Here is a 19251-nt window from a genome sequence, read left to right as displayed (position 1 = left end):
GTGGTTGTAGGACATGAGGAGGGGTCACGGCATGTAGATATAACAGGCAGAAACGTTTTTTTGCAGAGGTGGGGGACATATGCAGCTATCATGATAACATGTGGCAGTTCCTTTGGTAGGTGGTGAGATCTCATGGTCACAGCTGATATTTTGGTATCTTGCATCAGCGTTATTGTTCCTTAACCACAAAAAATGCCCCAAATGTCCTTCATCACAGCCCTCCTCCTCCTTTCTTCTTACCACTGTGTTCTACTGCCCAAAGAAGTCTGAAGCCATCCAGGTAGACAGGGTGCTGCTCTCTTGCCAAGCTTCCATAAACACATGGGGTAGGTGGGTGATGGTATGATCCCAGGTTGTAACAGAGTCCCATGTGTCCACAGTAATAGAAAGAAATACCAGTCAGCTGTAGGCATCTTCACACATCAGCAATAGACACCAAAAATCATTTCCTTGAAAGAAGAAGTCCACACTTCCATGCAGGTTTCTCCTCCATTCTTTGTGTGCCTCATGGTGTCCATGCTGTTCTTAGTTCATGGGGGGGTGGTAACAGGCACATGTGCACACAGGAAAACTCCAGGTCTTGAGTCATTGTCCATGCTTTAACAGTAGAAACAAAAGGAAAACAAAATACTCCACAGAGTCTTCCATTCGATTTATAGTTGCTAATTCATAGTTCTAGGTTGCTTGAGTAGAGGATTCTTGAAGATACAGACAAAAAGAGTGAAAAGGAAAGATAAAGGTCGCTCTCAGCTCGGAGCTCTGTATCGAGGCAGCCACTCACGCGGCGCCATCTTGGAATTGATTGATGGATTGGGTACACTGTAACTTTTCTATCCAGATTTGCAGCAGAATACAATACCAGCATGGATGAGATATTAACCAAGTGCTGCAGCAGAAACTGATGCTGTGGATTTCCACTATGGATTCATTTGCAATACATAGAGTGACTTCTGTAGCACATCGGTAGCAAAAGCTGTGACAAATATATATGTAACACATGTGGTATTGCTGCACATTAAGGTAAAAATATTCATGACCTATCTTAAAGATAAGTCACTAATGTCAGATCTGTGGGGGTCTTAGCAGTTCTTAACAGCTGATACACAGAGAATCTATATAGTGGCACAACAGCAGCTTTGGTTCCATTCAAATGAATGAAAGCTGATCTGCAATTCCTGATTTGGCCACTGCAGAGATTAGCGCTGTCTGCTTCCTGCCCCATTCTCTGAGTATGAGCTGCTGAAAACAGCTGATCGGTGTGGGTGCCAGGTGTTGGAACATCAGCAATATTTTTATGCCACAAAACCTCTTTCATTGCAAATATACCAAATATTTTGTGTAAAATAAGTACCGTATGTATGAATGTATCCATGTCTCCACCCAAATAGCAAAGTTGCTTAGTTCTATTTTGATGTGGTAGTTGTATACAAATAACTGTACACCATGGACCTGTAATGGCAGCCATTTTGGTTGTCCCCAAGCTTTTCTAGTATATCCTATAGTATTTTACAGTACTTATTATAAAGTAACCATCCTTTCTGTTTGCCCCTATACAGGCAGTTTTGGGGGTGGATCAGTTCTAATAATCGCTGGCTCCGGATTTGATAGTCAATTATCCAGGGTGTTTGTGTGCAACGCTGAATGCAAAGTGGATCAAGAAAGATCAAGTGAAAGTTATCTATATTGTGTAACACCCATGATGAACAGTAAGTGTCCTATCTATAATAGGGTCAATGCATTCCTTATAATGGATCATTTATTATGGGATAATACAGTATATCAATTTAAACATGGGGTTAAAGGGATCCTATCATTCAAACTCATTTTTTTTCTCACTAACATGTCGGAATAGCTTTAAGAAAGGCTATTCTTCTATTACCTTTAGATGTCTTCTCCACGCCCCCGTTCCGTAGGAATCCCGGTTTTTAACAGTATGCAAATAAGTTCTCTCGCAGCACTAGGGGCATCCCCAATGCTGCGAGAGAACTCTCCAGCGCCGCCTCCATCTTCTTCAGCATGCGTCTTCTTCCGGCGCGTGGGGGGGGTCAAAATTCAACACTTGCGCAAGTCAGCTCTGCCAGTGGGCCTTGGGCAGAGCCGACTTCACATGGAGGCAGCCATTTTTTTGTGGCCACTTACGCGAGCATGCGCAGTACGCTCCTGTAGTTCTAATATGCACAATTATATCAATTATAGTCATCAAGGTTGGTAGAGGCAGTGGATTATGTGGTAGATAGGACTTACATGTCGTCGAGTAACCAATATAAGAACCCAAGTAGTTTCTATATTTCATAACCAGAACACTACAACCTGCAGAATACACTGGAGAGAAAAGACATCAGTTTTACTAAGTACTAATATTGTATGAACGACAAACATATACATGTGTCGGGTCCATGGTAAAAAGAAATGGATGGCACATGGATGATATCAACATACTGTCCCCTACCTCCACGGATCTAGAATTCATTGATTTGCTTCACGGGCTTGTGTATGGGGTTATGCAAAATAATGGTCAGTGCTAGCCGTGAAAAAACATGGCGCACACAGTCATGTGCATGGAACCTAACATAGAGCAAACCCTCTTATATTATTTAATAGATATTTAATGTTATTTAACACTTCCGAACCGCCTATAGACTATATACATCCGGGAAGTGGTTGCCTTGTTCTGACAGGATGTGCCGGTACAAGATCGTGCAATTGCTGAAGCTGGGAGCCGACTGTAACTTCAGCCGGAGCTCCCAGAGAGAAGGCAGGGAAGGTTTATTCCCGTCCCTGCCTTCTCGATCGCTGTGTATACAGTTCTCAATGAGCGCTGTATACACAGGTATGGGCACCGCCATCATGTGGCCGCCCTCTGACCCGGTGGTCACGTGATCCACCCGGCTCAGTGTCTTGCAAGAACTGCTGGGTCCTACAGGACCCAGATCAGCTCTGTATACTGTGTATACAACGTGCAGGAGGCTGTATTCCTTCTGCAACTGCGGCTAAATGTACCAGCCCCAGTTGCAGGGGAAATCAGCCTCTCCAACAAAGAAAAAAGTGATCAGATGTCCCCATAGGTCTCTTATGACCTTATAGGGACGTAATCTGAAAAAAAGAAAAAATATAAAAAAATTAATAAAAAATTTTAAAAAATTTAAATAATCAAAAAAATAAGAAATAAAAATACACCAATAAAACGCCATTATTAAGGGTTATAGCCTCACCCCCGACAACACCATACAAAACAAAAATTACTGTAATGGAGAGGAAAAACTATTTTCTAAAGTTTTTCAGAAGCAATTTGTGTTATTAAATAAAAAAAAAAAAAAAAAGTGAAAACCAGACACAATTCCCCTCCTATTATGTTTATATTTTCCCGGATATAAAAAAAAAATTAAAACACATTCGAAAATAAAAACAAAATAAAAATAAATCCCTGTGTCCCCGAAAAAAGACGCATGAGAAAAACGTTACAGCCCTCAAAACCGCACGTACAAAATAAACCTAAAATGTGTCTGGTCCTGGACATCAAATTGGCCTGGTACTGAAGTGGTTAAAGGGAGTCTACCTCCTAACCCAGGCATATTGAACTTTACAGGTTACATTACAGTGATAAACGTCACACCTCTGATATGTATGCCACTTTTGTAGATTTTAAGAAAAAACAACTCTGAAATCTTATGTAAATGATGCAGTTGGTGCACTGGGGGCGGGCTGTCAGCCTTGGGAACACTGCTCTAACATCTCCTGCCTGGATCACCTATACAGTGGAACTTCATCCTCCCACTGCCGTAACATCACCTTTCCTACTTGAGCAGCAAGAGCAGTGCTCCAAAAGATGAAGACCTTCCACAAGTGCCCTAACCTATCCTAACCATTCACTTCCCATCTTCCATCAGATACTAATACCTCCTCCCAGAGCTGTAATGTCATGGTGATGAATGGAAATAACTCCGTACAGATCAATAACTCCTTCACATACATGTCCGCATTCACTCCTGTTATATCTGATGTCACCCCTAAGAGAGGAGGAACAGCTGGAGGAACCAGACTCACCATCACCGGATCCCAGTTCAGGTATGTGCTATAGGTACAGATTAACCTGGCCATACACATTACACCAATGTTGGCAGAGCGCACAGTATTGGTGGGACCACTTGTCTATCTACTATACATTGGGGACTCCTACCTCAATGATGGCAGAGAGAAGGATTTGGCACTTGGGTTTAAAATTCCCTATCCTTTAGTTCTCCAGAGATGATTTCTCTTATTCCACTACTATAGGAAGTCAGGATAGCACCTTTAGTGAAACCATCTGTATGGCCAGCTTTACTTATACCAGTAGTGCTGGTTCTGTAGTAATGATAAGATTTGATTTATCATTAGAGATTGGGGTTGGCGTTAGAAGACATCTCCCTCATTTCAAGTCAGATGAATATACAGAATGATGGAATGGTCTGCTTTAGCCATCCCTATATCATGTGCCGTGTTTGGACTTATGTGGCCAATAGCTAAAATACCATGTAATTAGACTTGATAGATATGTAATAACTTCTATAGGATCTCTATAATGTGGCTTTGAGCCAGCAGTGAGACCGATCCCATGATAAGCTGCTACCTTGGACCCACAATCTGACATGGCGTTCGCCAAACTCTTGTGTACAAGTCATTGTGTTCATATGCCAGCGAGAAATTCATTTTTTATTGACTTTTTTTCCTCCTCTGTAGCTCTAACATCTCCGCCATCACTGTCACCATAGCACAGTCCGTATGTAATATCCAGTCAGCAACTAGTACACAAATTGTCTGTATAACCAGCGCTCATTCTCCTTCACAAAGAGCCAAAGTCACCGTCTACATTGACGGCCAAGGCAACGCTAAGATGGTAAGGAAAAAAAACAAAAAAAAAAGAACAGAATTATAATGTGAAAATCTAAATTTTGCGGTTCATATTTGGGCTACTCAACATATACCATAACCATTAGATCCTGATAATGGAGACACCAGTGCCATTCCTGGTGCAGAAGTGGTTTCAATATTTCTTATTATATATTGCAAGATTTTATTTTTTAATCTTTTTCAGTTATTGTTTTCCTATTCTTTTTAGGACAACGCAGACTTTTTCTACATTGATGTCTGGTCTTCTAAGTATACCTGGGGAGGGGAATCTCCACCAGATGAGGGGTCAATGGCGGTCATTACACAGGGGCAAACAATATTACTGGATGTCAGTACACCGGTACTGAAGATGCTGCTGATACAAGGTAATGCGGCTATATATTCTGCATACTTTATAAAATGATAGAATATTTATGGAGTATTTTGATGTTAAAGTAGATTTGGCATTTTATGTTTCCTCCGATTTTCATTTTTATCACCTTATTTCTGGATGTATGGTTTTGTGAATGATATACTAAATACACCGTATATTCATACTTATGAAATAGTATTCTGTGCAGGGCATAGAGGGTCAAACAAAATATCACTTTGCAAGCTATAGTATGCAATTCTGATTGGAAGCGATGCCACAAAGGCACCATTCACATGTGATGAAACCTAGTTTGAATGATAAGGCTTGATATTATAAATAAACTGTTTACAATGGAAGTCAATCTGGAAGACTTCACACACATGCAACATGTCCTCTGCAAACACCATACCAACATTGCAAACACCATAAATACTGTACACATACCTCCCAACTTTTGAAGAACCGAAAGAGGGCGCCGCGGCAAATTTAGCCCCACCCACTTTTGTGTTGACTCCGCCCACTTGTTAATTTTTCATGTGCCCGCACACAGTATAATCCTCCTACAGTCACCCGTAAATTATATGTCCCCCCTCTATCTCTCCCCCAGTTTCATATACACCCTTCATCTGCCCCCAGTTTCATGTCCCTCTTCCATCTCTGCCCCCAGATTCATGTCCCTCTCCATCTCTGCCCCCAGATTCATGTCCCTCCATATCTGCCCCCAGATTCATGTCCCCACATCTCTGCCCCCAGATTCATGTCCCACATCTCTGCCCCCAGATTCATGTCCTCTCCATCTCTGCCCCCAGTGTCATGCCGTCCTCTCCATCTCTGCCCCCAGTGTCATGCCGTCCTCTCCTTCATCTGCCCCCAGATTCATGTTCCACCTCCACATTAAACTTACCTTCTCCTCCGCTCCCTCGCCGCTCTCTGCCCGCCTCTCTCACTGACACATGCAGCTGAAGGAAGGAGCTGATACAGGTCAGCTCCTCGCTTCGCCGCTGCCCGCCTCTCTCCCTGACACATGCGGCTGAAGCTGCTCGCGTGCTCGCTTCGCCGCTGCGTCTCTCTCTCGCTGATACATGCGGCTGAAGCGAGGAGCTGACCTGTGTCAGCTCCTCGCTTCACCGCTGCCGCCGGCTCCTGGCTTGTACATCGCGTCTACAAGCCAGGAGCCGGCGGCAGCAGCGAAGCGAAGAGCTGACACAGGTCAGCTCCTCGCTTCAGCCGCATGTGTCAGCGAGAGAGAGACGCAGCGGCGAAGCGAGCACGCGAGCAGCTTCAGCCGCATGTGTCAGGGAGAGAGGCGGGCAGCGGCGAAGCGAGGAGATGACCTGTCAGCTCCTTGCTTCAGCCGCATATGTGTTCAACTCAGATCTGCGTCCCCTGGACGCAGATCTGAGTTGAAATCGGGACATACCTCCCTCCAACCGGGACCGCGGGACATGTCACCCAAATCGTGACTGTCCCGCGGAAATCGGGATGGTTGGGAGGTATGCTGTACATACTACAAACACTACACTAAAGGGAAAATCCATTTTTCCCACATTCATGACCCTAAGCCAAAACAAGCAGTGATTACAAAGATTGGTTCTTGTTCTGGAGAATCCGGCATTACATGGGCAGATCATTGATTTCTTTACATATCAAGAACAGTTTATCATTAGAGAACCTTAGTAACGAAAATTGTCCAAAGTGAAAACCTTTTAACTAGAGATGAGCGAGTAGTATTCGATCGAATACCTTGCCGCTATAGGTAAGCGTGTAAGCGGCCGAACACCAAGGGGTTGAGTGCATCGAATATTGGTGTTTTGGCCACTTACACGCATACCTATGACAGCGAGGTATTCGATCGAATACTACTCGCTCATCTCTGCTTTTAACCCCTTCCCCGCTGCACCATACTGTACATATATGGCACAGCCATAATACATAAAAATACAGTGGTGATGCTATATAGATCTAAAACATAACTTTTAATAATAAAGCAGATAAAAATGCAAATTTAAACAATGGTTCACCACCAAAATTGAGCGCAGTGCTAATGCTCACCTCCTACATGGATCACCCCAATATTTGACCAGGTACAGCCGACCTAGTCTCACATTTCCCCACCGTGGTCTCGCTGGATGCTGTATACGTTGTACAACTGGGTTTGACCAAAAATGTGAAAAAGAAAAACCAAGCCTTATGTTTTTTCTGTGTCCACAATATATTATAGTTCAGCATTATACACAATCCTTTATTCTTTACAACAGGGGGAACTCTGGTATTTGATGAGGCAGATATAGAGCTGCAGGCGGAGAACATCCTCATTACAGATGGAGGCGCTCTTCAGGTACTCACACCCTGATATAATAATCGTATACTAGGGACAATAACATGATATTCAATGGAATTATTAAAGTAAAGTCTTCAGTTGTATTTCCACATGTAATAATTTTTTCATCTCTTTCTAGATTGGAACTGAGCAAGCCCCATTCCAGCACAAAGCAATAATCACCTTACATGGCTATATACGCTCTCCGGAGTTACCGTTATATGGGGCGAAGACGTTAGCTGTGAGACATGGAACCCTGGATCTTCATGGTAAATATATGTAGAATGACATCCATTCATTTTTTGGGACCAACAAACTTATACTAAACACTGTACTTACTGTAACTACAGAACAAGATAAGTAATGCACTGCCATACAGGGCTTTTCAACTAATAATGCACATATTTTGCAAAAATAAACTGTGAAATGGTGTTCATAAGTCTGTATTATATGGTAAATATCTAGAACATTCTTGTTTTTCTAGGCATCCCCGTGCCTGTGACATGGACCAGACTTGCTCAGACAGCGCAGAACGGAAGCTCAACTTTAATTCTACAGAAAAGTGTGACCTGGAAACCCGGAGATGAAATAGTAATAGCATCAACAGGTGACAGGTACATATCTCAATCAGACTATGAGTTATAAGTATCCCAAATTGGTACCATGAAAAAAAGGTCTGCAGTATTTGTCACATTGTGATCAGCTTTTCAAAACAACATTATTTTGCAATACTCAAAATGCCTATTCCGTTTGTGGCACCCAGTGGTTGTGTTGTGAGTTGCAGTCTGTCAAGGGTGTTGGAGCTAGGTCATAATTTTGCACTGCATTGGTTCCAGGTCAAATTGGAGTCCTTAACCAAATTCAACCTACCATATATACAATGGGATACCACAAACTCCAAAAACCTGTATACAATTTGGCGCGTCTTAGGCATATCTCAGCAATTCTTAGGCGCATCTTAGCAAAACTTGACGCATATTAGGGCATCTAGTTTGAACTAAAATTTTTCCAACTTGCTAGACCTGTGGATGTGGCTACTCATAAAAGGGGGTGTTCATTAAATGCACCAAGATTCACCAAAAATATGGCAAACTTGTGAGTAAAATTCTAGCTCGAAGTAAGTAATTTGAAATGTCTAAGGATATGCAAGATTTACATCCATCACAAGTCACTGTGATAAATCTGGCATAGTTTACACTGAGTAAATCTGGGCCATTGACTTTTATAGGAGAGGGTTGTGGGCATGCTCTGTAACACGATTAGATCAGTGTGCAGTGAGGGGGAGGAGGAGCTGTGCTGATCCCCATGACCTATTACAAGAGTGTGATTCTGTGGTATCTGCCTCCAGATATTATCTTTTATTGTAACCCTGCTGTCTGGTGATACTGAGATGACCCGGACCCCGCTGACAGTATACACAGCACATGCTGAAAAGTCATATCTAAATTATATGAAATTTAAAAATTGATACCTAAACAATAAGCTATTTTCTGATGATAAATTCCTGTAAAAAATAAAATAAATTCCAGCTCTGTTTGCACATAACTTAACCACAATTCGTTTTATTATCCCACTAAAGACACAGCCAAAGTCAGAATGAGAAGCGAATTATTCAGTCTGTATCAGCAGACGGTACAAACGTGACCCTAACAGAGCCATTACTGTACAAACATTTGGGGATTTCGGTCACCCTACCCGATGGCACTGTTTTTGAAGCCAGAGCAGAAGTTGGTCTCCTTACAAGAAACATTGTTGTCAGAGGGTCAACCAATATGGAATGGAGCGACACCATACCCGCCTGCCCGGAGGGATTTGATACCGGTAATGTGGTAGTTTGTTCAGTAACATTTTATGCGGCCTACTGTGTGATGTGCTGGTGGATGTTCTTGGAGCTCATGTGTTTATCATATTATCAGATACTTATTTCAATATTCATCTGGTTGTTACTTTAGGTGAATTTACCACACAGACATGTTTCCAAGGAAGATTTGGCGAGACAATAGGAAGCGACCAGTTTGGAGGATGTATTATGTTCCATGCTCCACAACCCGATCAGCTTCTGTCCATTGGAAGAATAGAATATGTGGAGGTACGTATCAGTATTAGATCCATTCAGCAGTAAAAAGCTGATCGGTGGGGGTACTGATATGCCCACAGATCTGATGCTGAAAGCTTATCCTGAGGATAATCTATCAGTTTTATTTAATAAACCTATTAATCAGGGTCGCCTCTCATTCCTCCAATAGTACTGTACAGCCTAAGATTGTGTCCACATGTTGGGGCAATGTCACATTTTATGCAATGATTTTCGGAAATTGCAGCAAAAACAAAATATCAGACTAGCACTGGGTAAAAATTTGATGTTACCGCCACATGTGAACAGAACTTAGGTGTCTAGCTTTGCATTGATACCTTCTCAGCTCCCATGTTCCTGCATAACTAGATACAATTGTCTAGACTCTAGAAAAGCCGAGGAACATTTGTAGGAGCTGTAATAGTGGCCAAGGGTGTATATACCATAGAGGCAAATTATAGAGCTCTTCTGGGCCTTCAAAGAGAGGGGGATCCAACCTTGATGGATTCAGCCCCCTTTGCTTTGAATGGTAAGAACTTGTGCAAAACCCTTCTCTATAGAAGAACGGCATAAGCAAGTAAAGAAGTTGGCAGAAATCAAATACCAGCTGCTCTTGTTTCTGGGTGGCATCATCATCGGGGGCACAGTTTGATCTCTGCTATAGAGACTCCTTCTGGAGATACTGTTTCCTTTGATGGCATGAAAAGTATGGCAGTATGTCGGTAACGGCCTCTACAACAACATATAAGTGATTAAGATGGTAGTAGACTAAAAATAATTTAATAATAATCAAACATTTTGTATAAATAAAACACAAATACATTATTACACATATTTCTTTTGTAGGTTTTCCATGCAGGACAAGCTTTCCGGTTAGGCCGGTACCCAATACATTGGCATTTAATGGGAGATGTCATGTACAAATCCTATGTACGAGGTTGTGGCATCCATCAGACCTACAACAGAGCAGTGACCATCCACAACACTCACAACCTACTTGTAGAACATAACGTCATCTATGATATCATGGGTGGAGCGTTCTTCATAGAAGATGGCATTGAACATGGAAATATACTTCAGTATAACTTGGCCGTATTTGTTCAGCAAAGTACCAGCTTGCTCAATGATGACGTTACCCCAGCAGGGTTTTGGGTTACCAATCCAAATAACACGATAAGGCACAATGCCGCTGCTGGTGGCACACACTTTGGCTTTTGGTATAGGATGCACGATAACCCAGATGGACCTTCCTATGATCCTAATATTTGTCAGAAGTTAGTGCCACTAGGAGAGTTCTACAATAACACTGTTCACTCTCAGGGATGGTTTGGTATTTGGCTTTTCCAAAATTACTTCCCAATGGCCGTAACAGATCCCACTCACTCTTGCTCTGCTTCTATACCATCCCCAGCCATTTTTAGGTCTTTGACCACCTGGAATTGTCAGAAAGGAGCAGAATGGGTCAATGGTGGTGCTCTCCAGTTCCACAACTTCACCATGGTCAATAATGAAGATTCTGGCATAGAGACTAAACGAGTCATTGCAGATTATGTTGGTGGATGGGGAGAAACCAATGGGGCTGTCCTCAAGAATGCTATCATTGTAGGACATCTGGATGAGCTAGGACTTGGTCCAGCTTTCTGCACCGCTAGAGGCATCACCCTGCCATTTGATGAAGGACTCACTGTCTCATCTGTAAAATTCATGAACTTTGACCGACCAAACTGCGCAGCAATCGGTGTTACAAGCATTACTGGGTTATGTAGTGACCGATGTGGAGGCTGGAGTGCAGAGTTTGAAGGAATAAAATTCTTTAATTCACCGAACAAGTCGGGATTTAGATGGGAGCATGAAGTTGTTCTTATTGATACAGATGGGACCCTAACAGGTAAATACATGAATCCGCCCAAAAATTGCACCGTCACCATATTAATATAGACTTATCTACTGGCAACATTTTATAGAGCAGTAGAGCTGAGCAGATACTGAAACAGGAGCTTTCACCATAGTCAACCTATTTTCAGCCTTTAATATCTATCTATCTATCTATCTATCTATCTATCTATCTATCTATCTATCTTATACTGTAATTTAACATAATAATAATTTGGAACTAACAAATATATTTTGTCTTTGATACAGGAAAGGTAGGAGGGAAGGTGGTACCACAAAGTGGCCTCCTTGATCCTTCCCAGTGCAGTCAAAGCAATGACTGGAGCGCCGGCTTCCCTGGATACGTCTGTAATGCCTCCGTCAGCTTCCACAGATTGGCCTTCAATAACCCAGCACCTTCTTCTCTTGTTGGAAAGGATGTCATCATCTCAAATTCCTTTGGTATGTTAAGGATATAATGTGTTTATTGTTCCAAAAGCCAAAAAGGAATGCCCACCCTATTTAAAAGGTTTCATGGAACCCAGTAGAATCCTGGAAAAAACATAATTTGTAACCCATGGGCCCTGATAATTTTTAGAGGCATCTCCCACCTACCATGTGTCCTTTATAATACTTGTGTCTTCTTATATGGTTCTTATAAGTGTTCTGAGTACCAGGGCCCTGGGAGACTGTTACTTCTATGATTCTTATAGCTATGCCACTGAACCTGGTTTGTAAACAATAACTTAGGCAATGGTATTCCTTAAAGGGGATTAGTAAACATGGCTGCTTTCAATCAAAGTAGCTTCATTTCCTTTTCTCAGGCCCAAGACATCACGTCTGGTTACGGGGCCATGCTGCAGCTCAGTTTCGTTCTTTGGCTATGTGAAAACGGATGTGATGTCACTGAACTTGAGAAGAAGACGTTGAGCTCTTGCCTAGAGCAAATAGCCATGTTTCTACTCCTAGATAACCCCTTTAAATATGGTGGGGAATACATCTCTTATAGTAAATTGCACATTGTATAGCACATAAAGCCTTCATAGTGGTGCACCTAAAACAGCCTTTCCTTGCTCTCTAAAGACAAGGTATTTTTTACTTTTAGGCGCCAGCCATGTACCTTTCCTGGCAAAACGCTTGACCCACCCAAATGGATGGATGGCCTTGTTACCTAATGCAGATTCCTTCAACTGGTATTTCAACGATGTTAATTTTATCACAAACATTTCCTACACAGGAACCTTCTATGGATTTAAGGTAAAGTCAAGAATTACGTCGAAGGGGTTAACCAGATAGCTGGTGTTTGCTATCAGATTTTTATATTTCTAAGATATCCAATAACTTTACCATATGATTGTATTCTATATAGGGCGAGGACTATGTGCTGATATCCCACAACTTTACCCAAAGTCCAGACAAGTTCAAAATAATTGATATTCGTAATGCGTCCACAACGCCAGTGAGCTGGAGCAATAATAGCAATGGAGACTGGTACTTCAACAATAACACAACCACCCTGACCTATCTAGGTAGGTGCTTGTGTGTGATCCTATTACTCAAGTACTTTCATTGACTATGGAGCAGAGGGATTGGGTGGTCGGTGGCCCCAAATGGATTTTTCACACTGATGACCTATCCTTACAATAAGTCTTCAATATGTTATCCATAAGTGTCCCAGACCCCACGCAGATCAGTTGTTCAAAAATAACCAGACGTGTTATATCCAATTTTTGATAATTGGGCACTATGAAAAAGTTACAGATTATATTTGGGTCATGTATTATAATATGTGGACGTCTATCAGATAGATTGTCTCGATGTGTCTTCAGACAGCTTCTCTTACGTTTCATACAGTACATGTGTTTTGTTTGCGAGTAGGAGATAGATACAAGATCAGACTACACGGGATCTTTAGTTTGTTGTCTATAACCGTGCGGATACATAGGTATATAAAGTAGGCAAAAAGAATAGGAAATGTTCAGTGTAGATCAGTGGTTCTCAATTTGAAGTATATATACCCCTGGCGTATGCCTTGCTATCCCCAGGGGTATGTGCCACCATGAGGGCCCCATTGGCCTACCGAGTGATATCACAGGCCTCAACGGCTCCTGACATCACTGGGGTAGCCAGAAAAGGCCAAAGAGGATCAAGACCCACACCGGAGCCCAGGGCAACTTAGTAACACTGCGTTGTATGTTTAATCACCTACTCTGAGGGTCTGAAGGGATTCCAGAGCATAATAGTAGTTTGTGGCTGGGTTTGCCAGAAATTGTTAGAAAATCCTTATGTATGTATTTATGTATGTGGCATTTTTTTTTAAATTTTTATTAACATAAGGGCCACTATGGGACATTATACTTTGTGGAGAGCCACTATGAGACATTATAATGTATGAGGATACTATGGAACATTATACTATATGGGGGCCACTATGGGACATTATCTTGCATGAGGGCTGGTATGGGATATTATACTATGTTGAGGGGCCGCTATGGGACATTAAACTGTGTAGAGGGGCCGCTATGGGACATTATACTGTATTGGGACCACTACGGGACATTATCTTGCATGAGGGCTGGTGTGGGATATTATACTATGTTGAGGGGCCGCTATGGCACATTATACTGTATTTGGACCACTATGGGCCATTATACTTTCTGGGGGCCTCTATGGGACAATATATTGTATGGGGGCCACTATGGGACATTATACTGTATTGGGACCACTATGGGCCATTACACTTTCTGGAGGCCACTATGGGACAATATATTGTATGGGGGCCACTATGGGACATTGTACTGCGTGGAGGACACCTATAGTATATAATTGTACAGTGACTGCTATGGAATATTATTCTGTCACAATCATCTTTGGTCTAGATCATTTGCAGTATTTCTTGTTTTTACATGCAGCAAAGTTGCGATCTTTTCTTCTGTCCTTACTTTGTCAGACACTTGAAGGGGTTTTCTGGGAACTTTTTGTTACTGATCCCTTGTGGGGCGGGGGGAGGGATGCATTTTTCTTGCCTCCATAATATTTAGGGTCGATCATTATTGCTAAACCAAAATGAAGAAAAGTCATGTAAAATCATTTTAAGTTATTCGATAATATGACCTTAAAGAATTCTCTTTCTACTCCTAGTGTCTGGAAAACGCAAAGTTCAGAGACGTTCTGTGGCTGGGAGGTTGGACCCAACCATGACAAACACCAATGTAAACCTGGTGGTCTACCAATGCTATTTTAAGAACTGTATTCCACCCCCTCCCCCAACCCAACCAGCACCCCAACCTGTTACCCATGAGTAAGTGTGACTGGATGGTGACTTGTAGATCACCATATGTAATTGTCACTTTGTATCAGAATATATCTGCAGACAAGTTATTTGTATGTAAACTATTATATAACTTCATGTAATATGGATAGGATTTAGGACCAGGTACCAGGGCTACATTTTATTTGTCTCTTTCACCTGCTACTGACGGTCGGAGATTCCTTAACATCATATCGTTTTTAGAAACCTATACAAACCAAAAACAGCTGCTATAGGGCTCAAGAGAAAAAAGCTTAGAACTAGCGCTACACATCGCTGACTTGGAAATTGCAATATTGCATTGCATCTATTAATACAATTGGGTTGCGTTGTGCATCCTAATGAGACCGCAACGCAATAGCCGCAAAAAATTGTAATCTGTTTTATTTTTGGTTACAAGTCACAATCTGTATGAAACTTTTCCATCATTTGGCTTAGCCAAATACAACTCTATAATAGTAGCGAGACATCAAGTTGCACAAATATTTTGTTTGTTTGACTTGGCGTCAAGCGACAAACATCATTGAGGCACATTTACTAAAAATTTACGCCATAGACATTGATGGGCGTCCTTGTCTCCATTCTTTTTTCAGACTGGTGATCCATCTAAAAATAATGGACATCTGCATTTGCCCATTATAATCAGTGGGTGCACGTGTAGTCAGTGATTAACATGGATATCTTGCGTCCCCTTAAAGCAGATATGTTAATGAGTAGAGATGAGCGAACACTGTTCGGAACAGCCGTTCCGAACAGCACGCTCACAGCACGCTCCCATTGAAATGAATGGAAGCGGCCGGCACGCGGGGGGTTAAGCGGCCGGCGGCCGGCAAAGTCTGCGTGCCAGGTGCTTCCATTCATTTCTATGGGAGCGTGCTGTTCGGATCGGCTGATCCGAACAGTGTTCGCTCATCTCTATTAATGAGTCCTAAATTGTGTAATGTATAAGCATATAAAATTAATAGTCTATTTGTACAATATTCATCTTGTCCTTCCAGTTTATGGTCCAATCGTTCCTTCTGGGAATCATCACCAGAAAACAATAAAAGTGTCCCGAAAGCAGGATCCAGTGTTATCATCCCAGCAGGTAACAATATGTCCTATTATTTATATATCCTATTGATATTCCTTTTTTTATGACGTCATCCTCTGTGCATGGATTGAGCTTGTGTTTATGCAGTGAGCGGTGACCAGTCTTTTAGTATTTTTGCCTCATGTCTTGTCCTTGGCTAGCAATCTTCTATCACAACGTATTTGTGATGGCCATATTTAATATGAGTAGCTGAGTACACAATACTAGGGTTGAGCCGATCTTGAGATTTCCGGATCGAATTTAAAATCCGATTTCCGATCATTTTTCAGCCGATCCCGATCCTGAAATTTGCTCGATCGCCGATCTTTTGCTTGATCCCGATCCTCAACCCTAGTCAATGCTTCTCTATGGGAAAAATAACTTTTAAGGTTGAGCCGATCTTGAGATTTCAAAATCCGATTAATGATCATTTTCCAGCTGTTCGCGATCGTGAAATTTGCTCGATTGACGATCGGAATCCGATCTTTTCCGATCGCGATCGCCCAACCCTACAGAATACAGTAATACAGTGTGATTATTTATAGGAAATATGAGTAGATCAATTAGTACCAAATATTCATTTCTTCTTAAAGAAGATAGATATAGGGAAAGGGAAAGCATCGATCACTTGACCACTTTCCAGTAGACCAATGTTCCAGTGAATCCTGGTTAGGAAATATTGCTACGTAGTAAATACTTAGGTTCTTGTGTACCTTAGAATATGTGGTACACAACACATACAGACTAATGCAGAACTCTTCTGGTATGATATGTGGAGATGTTTGGGACAATGTGGAACGATGGTTAAAAAATACAGTAGAAAGAGAAGATGCAGCAATCCAGTTGAAGTGCGTCTTTTCGCTCTGCTATCCATTGGTGGGACCTTGACGCTACCAAAAGCCTTGTACCCTTTAACCCAAAAGAAGCTAGATTTTGCTTCTTGCTGGAATGTGGCAGACAAACAAATATAACTTTTTTTTTTTATGACTATGTTTTTGGTTGTTCCACTACAGGCAAGTGGATTGTAGCTGATGTAGAAATCCCTTCCCTGGAAAAACTCACCATTTATGGTGTCCTGGAGCTGAGAAATCTCACCAATAACTCAACAACCCGGGCTGTGCCTGCCTTCACTACAACTGTACTCAGTGCTACATACATTTCCATCCAGGTGAAGAACATAATACAATGTTATCTGGTTGAAAATTTTGTTTTGCAAAATAGCTATGATATACCTAACTTTCTGTTTATTGGTTTTGGGTAGGGTGGAAGATTGATAGGAGGAACAGAAGATGATCCATTCCAAGGAGAGTTACATATTATACTAAGAGGAAATCATTCAACCCCAGAGTTGCCTTTGCCAAATGGACCAAACCAAGGCTCAAAGGTTTTAGGTAAATTTGCATATATAATATTGTGGACATTTAATGGCACCATGTACTGTATGCATTTAAGCACCCATTCCCTCACCTTTCCTGTGTAGGAGTGTTCGGTCAACTGGACCTACATGGACTTCCTCGCTCTGTGTATAGGACAAAGCTGGCAAACACAGTATTAGCAGGATCCCAATCCATCACCCTCACAGATCCAGTAGACTGGCAGGTAAGTTTCATCTTTCCTGGTCCCCTTGAGTAGCAAAAGTTCTGGGGCAAAAGGAAAATGTGAAGAGTTACCCAATTTCTAAATATAATAGCTGGGGTTGGAGTGGTTGTTGTTGCCCTCTTACCCTTACAAAGGTTCTAGAGAACTTCTTCCATGTAACCTTGAACTTGTACAGTATTGGGTTCCACTGAAAGGACAATACTCCGGGATCTTCTCATGATGAAGTGAGGGGCTTTTCTATGTAAAAATAAAATGATTCTTATAACTTTAGTTTAACTATACTTTACAAGGTCGGAGAAGAAATTCTGATCACGACTACCAGTTACAATGCCTGGCAGACCGAAACAAGAAGTATCATTACTGTTTCTTCTGACCGGAAGACCCTCACTCTAAATGCTTCCCTCAGCTTCAACCACACGGGTAAGTAAGATTTTTTATGGTTTGCACCATCCTTTTACAGTTCATGAGTATCCTGAATATCCTATATATTAGTGGTTTACCTATGTTGGCTTAACTTCAGTGAGATCCACCAATGTAGCTGTTACCATACGGCATTGTTCATTAAAATTAATGGGCATCCACTGTTTGCAATTACTGTGGTCCTCCAGAGCCACCCTTCAAGTGACATAGTACAACAAATCCAATCTATAATCTCAGAGTGTTGACTCTTTAGATAGGTAGGGGGTCACCTCTTGTTACTGTAATACCCCTTTAGGACCTAAATCTGAAGTGACAGTACTGTGGAAAAGTTTTAGACAGGCGTAAGTATTTGTAAACAAGACACAATTTTACGAAAAACGGGGCCACACGGTGGCTCAGTGGTTAGCACTGCAGCCTTGCAGCGCTGGAGTCCTGGTGTTCAAATCCCGCCAAGGACAAAAAAAAACATCTGCAAGGAGTTTGTATGTTCTCCCCGTGTTTGCATGGATTTCCATCCCATATTCCAAAAAAGACATACTGATAGGGAAAAATGTACATTGTGAGCTCTATGTGGGGCTCACAATCTACATTTAAAAAAAAAAAAAAAAAAAAATTTACGAAATAAGTCAATATCATTTGTTCTATTGTCATCTCTTTATTTATATTTGTTGAGATTTTTATTTGCACTTTTCTTCCAGCTTACACCTATCAAGTACCAAACACAACCCTGACTTACACCCTGGCCGCTGACGTGGCTTTACTTAGTAGGAACATTAAGATCATTGGTCAGGACTATCCTGCTTGGTACAGCGAATCATTTGGAGCCCGAGTTCTCGTCAGCACATTTTCAGTCAACAATACTGAATATCGAGGTAATGTAGATTCTACCAATTATTTCTATAATAATGGAGCAGTTCTCTCTATATCGCTCAGGCAGTCATCCTGCACCATGACCGGTGCCACCATACACAATACTGACCCCATGGTTTTGGGATCAGTTCCCCTTTTTGAAATAGAAAAGAGATTAGAGAACTGGATACATATGAAGGGGCCATTACTAACCATTGAATGATTGTGTTTTTGAAGGCAGTGCAAGAATTGCAAATGTGGAATTTTACCACTCAGGACAGGAAGGTTACAGAGACCCCACAGACCCGCGGTACTCATTGGCTTTCCTCAATCTTGGAGAGGTATATGTTGATGAAATTGTTTCTTTTTATTTTGGAAAGGATCTTTTTGGCAAAAAAAAAATATATATATTGATCCTGGATGCCATTTCCATCGTGACTCAGGGATGGGGCAAACATTTCATATTGTAGTTACTTTTTTTGCTGTGCTCACACTT

The 19251-nt window shown here is 41.7% G+C and overlaps 1 protein-coding gene across 1 annotated transcript in view; it reads left to right on the top strand.

The window, feature by feature from the left end:
* Positions 1-19251, top strand: part of LOC142200143 (fibrocystin-L-like) — a 95388-nt gene that overhangs the window by 56093 nt on the left and 20044 nt on the right. Inside the window, exons 40-60 of the mRNA XM_075270293.1 lie at positions 1557-1706; positions 3888-4065; positions 4717-4873; positions 5096-5252; positions 7498-7577; positions 7699-7828; positions 8044-8173; positions 9139-9380; positions 9512-9648; positions 10480-11521; positions 11776-11967; positions 12611-12762; positions 12875-13034; positions 14647-14806; positions 15814-15902; positions 16901-17055; positions 17149-17278; positions 17368-17486; positions 17777-17906; positions 18605-18778; positions 18993-19096. Of these exons, the coding sequence (XP_075126394.1) occupies positions 1557-1706; positions 3888-4065; positions 4717-4873; positions 5096-5252; positions 7498-7577; positions 7699-7828; positions 8044-8173; positions 9139-9380; positions 9512-9648; positions 10480-11521; positions 11776-11967; positions 12611-12762; positions 12875-13034; positions 14647-14806; positions 15814-15902; positions 16901-17055; positions 17149-17278; positions 17368-17486; positions 17777-17906; positions 18605-18778; positions 18993-19096 (3968 nt within the window). The remainder of the gene's footprint in view (positions 1-1556; positions 1707-3887; positions 4066-4716; positions 4874-5095; positions 5253-7497; positions 7578-7698; positions 7829-8043; positions 8174-9138; positions 9381-9511; positions 9649-10479; positions 11522-11775; positions 11968-12610; positions 12763-12874; positions 13035-14646; positions 14807-15813; positions 15903-16900; positions 17056-17148; positions 17279-17367; positions 17487-17776; positions 17907-18604; positions 18779-18992; positions 19097-19251) is intronic.

This window comes from Leptodactylus fuscus, chromosome 4 (genome assembly GCF_031893055.1).
Source record: "Leptodactylus fuscus isolate aLepFus1 chromosome 4, aLepFus1.hap2, whole genome shotgun sequence".
NCBI lineage: Eukaryota > Metazoa > Chordata > Amphibia > Anura > Leptodactylidae > Leptodactylus > Leptodactylus fuscus.
The sequence above is the reverse complement of the archived record's forward strand: the minus strand, read 5'-3'. Positions and strand labels throughout refer to the sequence as shown.